General features: G+C 32.5%; 1 protein-coding gene across 1 annotated transcript; it reads right to left on the reverse strand.

The window, feature by feature from the left end:
* Positions 1 to 228: 228 nt before the first annotated feature.
* LOC131073984 (CASP-like protein 1U1) lies at positions 229 to 2,112 on the reverse strand. The gene is made up of 3 exons (XM_058010527.2): positions 1,675 to 2,112; positions 1,452 to 1,578; positions 229 to 680 (listed from the first exon to the last, which is right to left on the reverse strand). Exons 1-3 carry the CDS (start codon positions 1,860 to 1,862, stop codon positions 456 to 458), a joined length of 540 nt encoding a protein of 179 aa, XP_057866510.2. The 5' UTR covers positions 1,863 to 2,112; the 3' UTR covers positions 229 to 455.
* Between the last annotated feature and the right edge of the window lie 11,080 nt (positions 2,113 to 13,192).

A 13,192-nucleotide genomic window follows, 5' to 3' on the forward strand; every position in this document is an offset into this window, starting at 1 on the left:
ATTTTTATTTTCCCATGATATTATCTCATTGTTTTTTGTACTGTTGCACAATTTCTCTTCACGCGAGAAGAATGGAGATCATACATTTAAACGTGTCTGTTGTACATGAGATTTTTACTGTTGATTGTCAGACCAATGATGAGGATTTTGAGGAAAAATGTTAATTTTGTGTGCATCAGATATTGGTAAATTCAAAACCAGAATACAAGGCAGAAACAAAGAACTCTGTTTCAGGGCATTGAAATTTCATTTTTAAATAAAATAAAACGAAGATAGTACAAATCGGAATCTAAAGAATAGTTCATGGAGATGTGCATACTCATAGCAGGAAGAAAACCCTAAATAGTTTTAAAACCAAGAAAATACAGAGCTCTCGAATATACCCATGTTGCAGGCTTTCTTAATGGTATATAAAAGAGTGTGTGACATGGTTTCAGTAGTAGAAGAAGAAAAGCTCAGCTGTTGCTACGCTTGTAGAGTGAGTAAATGGAGAAAGTGGTGAGCAGGACGAAGAGGACCGTTGCTGCCAACGAAGATGCAATGGAAATGATTCCCTGGTGACAGAAACGACCATACAGACCGCAAATTGAGCTCCAAAATGCGTGAGAATTGCCTTTCCGAGCAATGTACCCCACGCCCATTGCCGCCCCTAAGCTCGCCGACAGAAGGGCCACCATTATCTGCATTCATTTCAACCCCGAAAACGTTAGCTACCATGGATGATTGTGCAGTTCTTAACCTTCACACAATTAAATGATCAATGGCGATTAAGATCGGCTAAATTATTGTTCAACAAGAACTCAGCTGAAAAGGCCATTAAAAACGTTTTCTTTGTAATATTTGAGTTTTGAGTTAGAGAGAAAATAAACATTCTGAATTTTGGCAGAGTTCTGTTTCAGAGTTTCAGACAGAAGAACATAAAAACTGGAGTTTTGTCAGAGTAATGTTTTTGTGCAACTCAGCTTGCCAGGTTTCAGTCTTAAGCAGTATTCTCACCTAAATATCACAGTCAAATTCAAAAATATGTGATATTAATTGTTATTATAGAATCTGAAAATTTCAGTCTTAAGCATTATTCTCACCTAATATCACAGTCAAATCCAGAAATCTGTGACATTAATTGTTATTATAGAATCTGAAAATTCCATAATCCTAAAACTATTCTCACTTAATATCACAGTCAATAATCGTTAGAAACTCAAAATTTCATTATCTTAACACTATTCTCACTTAATATCACAGTCAAATCCAGATATCTGTGATGTTAATTGCTATTAAAGACTGAAAATTTCATGCTTCTGTGATATTAATTGTTATTATGAACTGTGAAATTTTCATTCTTTAAAAAATTCTAACCTTTTGGATTTGCTGAATATATTATTAGGAAAGGATGAAACCCTAACCAGTTGACCAGAGAAAAATATTGCAATTCAGCACATTGAAAACATTACCAGATCGAAGAAAGCTCGTAGGAGTTTCGAGAAGGCGGGCGAGCGGGAGTACACTATATTTGCAGTAGTATTGTTTATGGCAAAAACCGCATAAACGCAGGCGATTGCATTTGCTATCACGAAAAAGCTGCCATCAGAAAAACACAGTAAATTAAACCTACAAAATCCCTGAAAAATATATTCAAAATTGCGATTGTGAGAAGAAATACAGATGGAAAATTACACATTAGCGGGCGAGTAGTGGTATTTGGCAACAATAGGGCCAATGGGAGTATCAAGAGTCTGCTTGTCTCTTCCCATAACAATGGCGGCTACAAGAGTAGCTGCAATGGCTGCAAATCGTAGCACAAAATCAACTATTTCCAATTTTCTGCCACTGCGCGATTTTGATTTCTCCATGCTTACATCCATTGCTGTAATCTAACAGCACCACTGATTCAGGAGAGACTTTTTTATGGGTAACGGTAGAAAAGATTTATAATTTATATATGACTAAGCTTTCTTGGCATTTCTATCGAGAAACCATTGAGCTAAATACACCAGTCTGAATGCAGACTGAATGAGCTGGTTTCTTGCAGGCAAAAGCAAACAAAGATTCCTTTATATGTTTCACTGTTGGTTTGGATGTACTGGTAAAGCCAATTCACACTGTCAGAATGTGATTTGGGAGCACAAAAGTCATGGTCTTCTTTAGCCAACAAATGTGATTGGGCAGGCAATCCTTTTGCCGTGTAAATGGGCTTTTCTGATTTTTAAAACTTCACCTGTTCAGATCTTTTTTTTAATTAATCAAATGCTGATTATGGTACTGATGCTGGATGTGATCCTTCAACATTATAATATTAAGGATGCTGAGTGATCAGATCATTTTTATCTTTACATTGTCATATTAAGGATGGCGATCGATCAGATGATAATATTAAGGATGGGATCTTTTACATTATAATATTAAGGATGGTGAGTGATCAGATTTTTTTTCAACTTCTAGAATTACAGATGACAGAAGTTGATGGTAATACATATATATTTTTAAAAAAAAACATATAAAAAGGATCAGCATTATTTACTTTGTACATAAGATCTTTAATTATAATTGTTTTATAGGTAATTTAAGTATGGGAAGAATCTTAAATGTTTTTTATTATAAAAGTTGATTTATATAATGTTAAATAAATATAAATAATTTGTTTATTTTTAATATTTATTATTTAAGTAATTTTTTTAATAAATAGGTGATAAATTCTATTGTCAAGTAATAATTCTATGATCATTTTTGTTACATATTGTGTTTCATATGTATGAATAGTTTATGGCTAAAAGCATTTTGATCTATTGTTTTGAATGTAGTGATTAATATGTACAAGTGACTTGTTTTTGTATCAAAAAATCAAAAAAATAATCTCACACATTCCAAGAGTATGAGCTTAATTTCTAGTGACTAAATTTTTTACACATGTTTCATACATGATCATGGATTATAAAAAATCATAAGGACACAAATCATTCCATAGGACCAATGGTCTAATCTATAGAATAAGTTTTACTTTAGAGTTATGGATGGGAAAGTGATTGAGCATAGACAACATAATAATTGGCAATATGGTTAGCATAAAACAAAGTAATCCATTGTCACATTTGAATTAAGTCATTGTTCCCCATTTTGTCATTTTGAAAAGTATGTGTTACATCATTCTCCTACCTCTAATATCTAGGTGTACTACACATTGTATTTGAATTCATCCCTATATACTTTATGTAGCCTGGCTTGATTCCTAACACTTTTTCCAAGTTCAATATTGTTCACACCTCCAAAGGATTGTCCTTAGGGTTTATCTTTTTTATATTAGATTTTAAAATATGATATTTTTATTTTTCATCTTTCATTTCATATTTAATTAAGTTAGGCTATACCCTCATTTGTTAACCTTTACTTTATTTGGATTAAAATTTATCTTTTCATTATTTGTTCTATTCTATATCTTCCCACACATCCTTATTGAGCAACAATAATTCAAATCATTTTATTTTTTTATATTTTAATTTCAAAATATATTAATATTATATATATATATATATATCTTTATTATAATTATTCATTTTAATTTATTTTTTAATCTCCCAAAAATTGAATCATTCATTTGATAGTTGCCTAAAATCATATCACGAGAAAGCTAATATAAGGTCATACAAGCATCAAATCTAATTTCCATTGGTAGGGCTACAAACCTAAATAAATACAACTGCTCTTAATAAATTATTAAAAGAGCATCTGCCAGCGACGTTCAAATGCAACAGACAAAATATAATATAAAATAAATATAAATATTTGACTTTGACTTGTCTATTTTTCTATATTAAAATATCTCTTTGCCGTGTGAAGGCCGGGATACATTTCCTTTTATATTTATTTTAAGATAATGAAAAAAGAAATTGTGTACTATAAGAACGCGTGCTAACGTAAAGTGTTTTTTACGCGCAAGCATGTTGCATCAGACAGAAAAGTAGTCATGGAACCAACTCTTGGACACAAAAGTTTTACATGCTACTACCGTTTTAAAGGTTTTTTTTTAATATAGTTACCTATTGTAATTTTGTGTTTTTAATAAGTAAACTATAATATGGTGAATAAGTAAATATTTTAATTAACAGTTATTTCAGTTAAGTTGGTATAAATGATGAAAATTATTTTCATTTGAAATATAGTTATCATAGTTATATATAGTAATCATGTATGTATTTATATCATATATTATAAATCTAAAAAATTCAAAATTTTGTTTATATTAAAAAAAATTGTGAATGCTAGCATTGAAAATATCAATAGAGTAAGCTGAAAGATATCATATTTTTCATTATTTATGTTAAAAAATCATTATATTATTATATTATATTTAATATTAAAACATTATTATATTATGATATTAAATTAATATTAAGATATGATTATGTTATTAAATTTTAATATATTCTTGTTAATATATTTTTATATTCCATTAAAATGTTAAAGAAAAACTGATACAAAATTATTATTATTATATTTTTATATTTTTGTTAAACTCCTCACAAAAGCCAAAAATCTATTAAGAATACACTAGTTTTATATTATTATATTGGTGGATGAAAAAAAATAAAAGCAAAAAACTTGTTGAAGTGGAAGGATGACATTCAACAAGGATGTCAAATTTAATGCTTCTAATTTTTGTTTAGGAATTTTTTGCATCCATTATGTGAGTGTAATACACCTTAAATCACATTACTGAAGATTACAAAGAGTGAAGGCTATTCTTCATGATTTTCAATTAAAAAACTATTTAGAATATTCTTGTTAAAAATGCACTTCAAAAATTTTCTAAATGACAAGATGAACATACATGTATATTTGATGATCATATATTTTGTGTGGAGAATAACCTTCATTGTTATATATATATATGAACTACATTTTGTATGGATTATAACCTCCACTATCATATATAGAATGATCAAATATACTAAAATTATCTTAAAAATCAAAACCTAATCTAATCACACCTCTTTTAAAAAAAAATCTTAACTATTAATGCAAGAAACATACATATTCACCTATTAAATATTATAAATAAATTCAAACTCCACTTAAGTTAAACCTACAACAAAACATTAATTTTTTAAAAACTTTTTTAACATTTTCCTATGCCTATCGTACCACGTGTTTGACATTTTGTTTTTATATTATATGACATCTTATTCATAGGAAAATGAAATTATTATACACATAATTCACGAGTTCATCTACTTTGAGTTTGATATTAGTTTTTTTAGTCGCTTTGATTTCTTTAAGAACATTTACAAAATTAATTTATTAGTATGTTAAGAGAAAAGGAATCATTGAATATAAAGCAAACAACCATATTATCATCGAGGAGGAAAAGAGGTGCTGGTACATGAGAATTTTGAACCTTAAGATAACATTTCAAATAAATAAAACAAGTTGTGAAAAATGAACCCTATAAGTTTCTTAAACCATTAGATCTAAGTAATATTTAGGAGCAGAAAGGAGTAAAACTAGGAGCCTTCAAAATGAATCTAAACTATAACCATGAACCTTCAAAATGAATCTAAACTATAACCATGAACCTTCAAAATGAATATATACTATATAAATAATGCATTCTTATTAATGTTGTAAGAGATAATAAATTATGGGGGAAAATATTGGCTTTTTGAAGTTGATATCCTCCCTTTAGTGGAGATCTTAGGTTCAAATTGAATTTTTTTTTTATCTATTTTAAGTAATTGTGTAATTTATAATGTGAATGAATTTATAATTTAGGTAAGGTTTGTGTATAAGTGCATTAAGATGGTGAATAAATAGGGTATAAGTGGTCATTTTTTTTAAAAATCATCTAAACTTGAATTTGAAGAAGCAATTTGAGACTCGTCCACTTAAATTTTGAAGATACCCAAAGAACAAAAATTATAGTACTCTGAATCTAGTTTCTAAACTACTAAAGTTTAAAGACATTAGTTTTCCACAACCCATCATGTTACTTGCTACTGTTTCTAGATTTGATTGTGTTTGTGTTTTTTGCACAATCAAATCCAGAAACAGTAGCAAACTACTGAAGCGCATCAAAAAAGTTATAGATGCATTTAGTATTTTGAAAAACACTTTGGTAGAAAGATAGTTAAGAGTGAGCACTACAACTTTTACATTTTTTTTGTAATTTTTTTTTATGATTTTTCAAAGTGGATGCATCCTAAAAATCAGGTATCTATTCGTGTGCGCCATAAAAATTGCACCAAAATAATTAAAAATTCATTTTTTTTTAAAAAGTGCAAAGAATGAAGTGTAAAACAATAATATATAATTTGTTTCAAATTTGGACAATTAGTTCAAAAGTTATTAAAAGAATTGTACATGTATGTCTCTGACAAATCTGGAGACATTGGTAAAAGAAATTTAAAGTTAATATGTTAATGTTGTTCAAATTTTTAAAAACATATATGCTTAGAAAGCTCAAAAGATGTGTGAAATTATGGTGACAATTTTACAAATACCCACTTGATAATGTGTAAACCTAATGATGAGGAAGTTTAGAAATTGGATTTGAAGAAGAAAACACGTAAAAATGAGGCAAATGAAGCCCCCAAGCCTCAACCTTGTCATCCAAGGCTAATTACAAGTCATAATGCATTCTCAGTGTTAATTTAAAAAACCCAATCAAGCTTTTATAACTTGATTGGGCTTTCATTTATTTAACAACCCGATCAAGCTTTTTATTTGTTAAAAACCCGGTCAGGTTATGCTCATTTATATTCATGTGTAAACATATATATATATATGTGTGTGTGTGTGTGTGTGTGTGTGTGTGTGTGTGTGTGTGTACATATATTCATCTCTCTCTCTCTCTCTCTCTCTCTCTCTCTCTCTCTCTCTCTCAACCCCCCTCTCTTTCTCCCACTCCCCCTCTCTCTATCTCTCTCTCTCTCACTCAACCTCTCTCTTCCTCCTCTCCCTTCGGCCTCTCTCTCTCTCTCTCTCTCTCTCTCTCTCTCTCTCTCTCTCTCTCTCTAACTTGTCAAAACCTCGATTGGGTTTTGGTCACTATAGATCTTGAAACACTCTCCCTCTCTCTTTGTCTATAGTGTCAAAATCCCAAAGATCATGTTTTGGTCAATATAGAATTTGCAACTCTCTCTCTCTCTCTCTCTCTCTCTCTCTCTCTCTCTCTCTCTCTCTATAGTGTCAAAACCTTGATCATGTTTTTAATGATTAAAACTCAATCGAGTTTTGGTCACTATAGGTGAATTCATAATGGCCAAAAAAGAATATTTTTTGGTGAAGGAGCCATTGTAGCTATATCCTCTCTCTCTCTCTCTCTCTCTCTCTCTCTCTCTCTCTCTCTCTCTCTCTCTCTCTCTCTTGTCAAAACCTCGATGAGGTTTTGGTCACTATAGATCTTGAAACACTCTCCCTCTCTCTTTGTCTATAGTGTCAAAATCCCAAAGAGCATGTTTTGGTCAATATAGACTTTGCATCTCTCTCTCTCTCTCTCTCTCTCTCTCTCTCTCTCTCTCTCTCTCTCTCTCTCTCTCTCTCTCTCTCTCTCTCTCTCTCTCTCTCTCTCTCTCTCTCTTTGTCTATAGTGTCAAAACCTTGATTGCGTTTTTAATGATTAAAACTCGATCGAGTTTTGGTCACTATAGGTGAATTCATAATGGCCAAAAAAGAATATTTTTTGGTGAAGGAGCCATTGTAACTATATCTTCACTTGTGTGACATCCTCAGACAGTGTAATTTTTCTTTTTTAATATGATTTAAAATGATTGAAATGCATAATTAGTTTGATTTTGCAATGTTTTTTGTTTCTTTAATATTTTTTATTGTCAAATTCAGTGATTTTAATAGTTTTATGAAATGATTTGTTTGTTTAATTAGTATAATATTTACTAACATATATGATGTTATTTAGGACAATTCATATAAATGATGGGACAAGGAAAAATTGAATCACAAGAGGCAACAAAGGAAAGGCAAAGGGAGCACATGAAAAGAATACAAAAAATGAGAAAATTGGGAGGAGAAGGTACACCATCTAGACACCAACTCGACTACATGAATCGAATGCAAACCAATAACAAGTGCTAATCAATGATAAATAAAATGTACTTAATGTAAGCCAAGAACATGGACTAATATTAACACCTCCAATTATTTGTAGAAAACCAATTTATATAATTAACATTGATGAAAACATTTTGAAGCCAATGCCTAGTAAAATTTTTGAATGCACTTGTCAAAGAATGGCTAATAGAGTATGGAAAAATTATTTTGAGAGATTAAATCAAATCGGAAGATACCAATTAATTGATGAAATGATAAAAAAAATTTGATTTTAGAGACGATGAAAATTATTGTCTTAAGATCATCTAAAAAAATAGTGAAAAAACTATACTAAGAAATCTATTTGATGTGTATCGAGTAATCGATTCAACATCACGCTCTAAAGATGCAAACATTACTCGACGTATTCTTACATCAACCATAATGAAAAAGCAAACTAAAAAGTATCGTTTAATAAGAAAAACAAGTATGTCATTTGTTAGAGTATTCAGGTATTTACTTGATTAATTAAACAATATTTGTTTAATTATTTAAGTTCCCTTTATCTCTTTTACACTTAAGCTAACTTTAGCTGCATAATAATTAATTTTTTTATTAATTATTATGTGCAAACCTAGGTTTTCATTTTTAGGGTTTCTTGACCTAAAAAAGGTTGAGTTCTTTCTTTTCATTGTAAGAAGAAAGATTGTTACATTACATTACACATTTGGTGAATATTGAGCTCTCTTTCTTTTTGAGCATATTTTCTGTGTATTTGTTTCTTCTATGATTTGCTTCCTTGCTTCTCCTTGTAACAAGTTTTTTAGCTTGCAAAGATCATTTGGGCTCCTATGGTGTTGTATTTTCTCAACTCCAATATGGTATCAGAGCTTCAAATCTGCAGCTATCTATTCTTGTTTTGAGAATTTTTGCATTGGAAGCAGATCTGGGGTTTCAAGAAGTTTTTTTTTGTACTTAGGGATATGCCTATTTTTCTGAGCACTTTGGGCCTAAACGGACCTCACCATCATGCTCAGAAGGCCCAAAAACCCCTATAGTCATATAAAACTTGCCTAGTTTTGGCTCCTGAGCCTCTGGGAGTATTTTTTCTCTAGATCCAGGTCGTACGACCTAACATGCAGTTTGAGAATTTTTTTTTTAAAAAAGGCCTTTTTATGGCATGTAGGCCGAAATTTGATTTTTTGAAGAAAAAAATCACAAAAATAAAAAAGGGCGAAAGTTTTTTTACAAAAGAATCTCAAAAAAATCTTTTTGGGGCTCCCATGGTACGCAGGGTACCGTGGGGCCCTTGCCTTGTTGTAGGCCCTGCAGGTGTTTGTACGGCCCGCCATCGGCCCCACCTTCCCGACCCCTGCCGACGATTCTCCCGGCCGCCCGCAACTCCCCGATCCCTGCGCCTCCCGCCGTCGCCAGCCTGCCTGCACCGCCCGCCTCTGCCTTGCCAGCGCCGCCCTCTCCGCTGGCGCAACTCCCCTTCCTCGACCCTCACTAGCCTTTTCCCTACCGACCCCCAGCCCGCCGACTGCCTGGCTCCACCTGTTGGTAACCCGTGCCCGTCGAAAACTGCCCTGACCACTGCTACACCACCGCCCGGCCACCGGGGCTCTACCCGCCCACCACTAGAGCACCGCCCACTGGCCACCTCTGCCCGCCCCTACCACCAGACTACCCCTTCCTCTTGTTTTGAAGGGGGGTTTGGTTTTTTGGCCATCTCTTGGGCATAGGGAGTCATTTTTTTGAAAATGAATACGCGGCAGAAAGCTGGTTCTGAGTCGGACCTCGTGATGTTAGAATTTTTTTCCTATTTTTTTGTTTAACTGTGTTTTTTTTCTATTCAAAGTTGGGTCTCTTTTTTGCACATTGAGAGCCGCAGAATGAGCATCCGAACTCCATTTTTCGAAAAATTTATATTTTTGGAAAGCGTGTGTTGTGTAATTTCCATCCATATGAGTTTTATTTCCAGATTCTTCTCCATGCATATTTTATTCATTTTTTTCTTTTCAGCACTCTAGTGGATATCTTGGTTGTTTCAGGTCCTAGGATCTCTTCTCTGAGTTTGATGTCTCTATTTTGGTTCTCCTTTCTATTTCCAGTCTTCTTATCATTGTAGCATTGTATTTATGTAAACGTACTGAGATAAAGTGCCATCATGCATTGTTTACTTGGGATCTTGCATATCTTGTGCCAAATTGTACATGCACTACTTATAAAGTGCCATGAGGGGATTGATGTTTGCCTTGTTTTCCATCTACCTTTATCAAGTGAGTGTTCCTTCCACGACATTTGCCTCATATTGTGTGTCAAGTGAGTGTTCCTTCCATGACACCATGTACTTTTCTCAGCACCTTTGATGTTCCTGGTTCTTCGTCATGCAGTTCTTCTTAGCCATTCTTTTTAGTGTTCCTGTCCCTCTCCTTTTTCAGCATTATGGGGAGGTTTGTCCTATTGGTTCTAATGCTTCCTTGGTTCAATTGATCAACTCTTCAGGCTTTGGTGTCTCATGCCATCTGTATCTTTGAGTTCACTTGTTTGCCTTTGGTTTCCATCTGATTCGAGTAGTGTCATTTGAGGGCACTCATGCAGATTATAGTTTTCTCTACCTAGTCATGTTCTACTTCAGTGGAGGTTCCTCAGATCAGCAGTTATTCTTCGACAATGTTTGCAGGTTCTTCATGCTTCAGTGGTGTTCTTTTCCATCTCTTTTTGGAGTAAAGTTTTTTCCCACGTGGTTTTCTCTATTTCTCCAGTTCATAGAGATTTCATTGTATTTGAGTACCTGATCAGGCCTTGTTGTCGGGATCCATCTTTCCTACTTTCAGTAGCTATTCTAGGTTTTAGCTTCTCCCTAAGTCTAGCTTAAGGGGGGTGTTAGAGTATTCGGGTATTTACTTGATTAATTATATAATATTTGTTTAATTATTTAAGTTCCCTTTATCTCTTTTACACTTAAGCTAACTTTAGGTGCATAATAATTAATTCTTTTATTAATTATTATGTGCAGACCTAGATTTTCCTTTTTAGGGTTTCTTGACCTATTAAAGGTTGAGTTCTTTCTTTTCATTGTAAGAAGAAGGATTATTACATTACACATTAGGTGAATATTGAGCTCTCTCTTTTTGAGCACATTTTTGTGTATTTGTTTCTTCTGTGATTTGCTTCCTTGCTTCTCCTTGTAACAGGTTTTTCAGCTTACAGAGACCATTTGGGCTCCTGTGGTGTTGTATTTTCTCAACTCCAATATCATTGAACATAAGTAGAACAACACTACACCATGTCTTAAGGAGACGTAAAAAAATTGAGGATCCTAACAATAATTTTCTTTGAGCATTTTTAGGTAGACTTCCATAGAAAGACAAGTCTATTGTCGATGTATTAAGAGAATTAATTGAAAATTTTTGGCATGTGAACACAAGAGTTTCACCCAATCAAAGAGACGTTATTAGAAGGTGAATTAGATCTAGAAATCGTGAGCCACATCTGAAACACTTTTTGGATATGACTCAAACACAATTTTATGAGAAATTCGTTCAAACCTATCCTCAAATAAGAATTCATCCAAGGTTTTTTGAAATGGCAAAACCTTTTTATGTTAAGATAATCCATGTACACATTACATGTTGTTGTAGAATGCATATTGAATTTTCCATGCATTATGATATATATTGTCATCTATGTTGTACTTTGTATACTAACAATGTTTTGTAGGAATGTGGGCTACAAGTACCTCCAAATTCATCAGGAGATTTTATTTGAAGTGTATTATGTCAAAGAGATGATGGTTGAACCTTTTATAAGGTAATATGTTTGAAAGATTCATGTGCTACATGCGGTGGTTTGCAGCAATTGCAAAGATGTATACATTTAGAGAGTACACATGAAATTGGAAAGAAGCTAGTCTCTTATGGAAAATACAAGTCAATCACATATGGGGTTAAAGATGGAAAAGAGTTGAAGAGATGTGAGTTGGTGAGTCAAGATATACCTATAGCAAAATTTATGATTATTTTTAGGAGAAACTAGTTTATGACTAAATAATGCATACATATAAAGCTCAATGGTTGGATGAGCAATACAAGATATATAAGGATACAATATCTCTTGGTACCATCATCTCTATTGTAGATTTTGTAGATAATTATATGAGATACAACCTAAAAATGAAGTGAAATCCTAGTATTACCACTCTCAACAAGTTACTATTTTTGTACATGATAGAACGAAGCGGGATAGAAAGATAGTAAGAGAATATCACTTCTACATAAGCGATGATTGTAGTCATTTGACATATTTTGTGCACTTGGATGATTTCAAATCTACTATGAGAACTTAAGGGAAAGGAATATCGTATACAACCAACACATCATATGGTTGGATAACTGCACATCACAATTCAAGAATGTAAGGATGTTCTATTGGTTGAGTAGGTTGCATGTGAGTATTAGTGTACAATATTTTTGGAATTGTAGTGAGGTTGGACATGGAAAGGGAGAGCATGATGGTGCAAGAGAAAGTGTAAAAAGAGCCCTTTATAGAGAAAAAACTAAAGTTTGAAGGTGGTGCTAAGTTAACAGATGTAACAACCATTTAGCAATGGTGTAACTTGACAATGGGACCAAGTAAATGTAATTCTACTATTTTTAGATGCATTTGGTTGATACATAAATTTGATGTTGTAGACAATGTAGATTGTTGTACAATTATAGGGTCGAGTGACTTGCAGTCATTTAGAAGTTCAAATGCAAGCTCACCAATTATTTATATTAGATAAATTGTATGTTTTTTTCTCTTCATGTATGATTTTTTTGTGGGAAGAGTGTGAATCATATGAGAGGGTTGATGTATGGTCTTGTAGACCTTTAGATCCCATTGATACATATCAACTTCCCAAAGCACTATAGTTGAACCAAATAAAAAATTATGTGGATTTTGACCATGTGTCTAACCTAGTGCAGCTAGGTATTGTGACTTATTACTTACTTGAAATTTCATTATACATTGTTTTTGGTACTAACTTATTATTCAATAAAATGTAGGTCATGTGTATGTGGTTATTGCTGATGAAAATAATGGAGAAGACACAAATTACATTTTATGTATTTGTATTGAGGCAAAAACAATTGACAACCACAATTAT

The sequence above is a fragment of the Cryptomeria japonica genome, chromosome 9 (genome assembly GCF_030272615.1).
Source record: "Cryptomeria japonica chromosome 9, Sugi_1.0, whole genome shotgun sequence".
Lineage (NCBI taxonomy): Eukaryota > Viridiplantae > Streptophyta > Pinopsida > Cupressales > Cupressaceae > Cryptomeria > Cryptomeria japonica.

Coding starts and splice junctions, on each gene's coding strand:
- LOC131073984 (XM_058010527.2), bottom strand. CDS start 1,862: ATGGATGTAAGCATGGAGAAATCAAAATCGCGCAGTGGCAGAAAATTG. Junction 1,579..1,674: donor CACTACTCGCCCGCTAATGT/GTAATTTTCCAT, acceptor TTCTGATGGCAG/CTTTTTCGTGATAGCAAATG. Junction 681..1,451: donor TACGAGCTTTCTTCGATCTG/GTAATGTTTTCA, acceptor AAATGAATGCAG/ATAATGGTGGCCCTTCTGTC.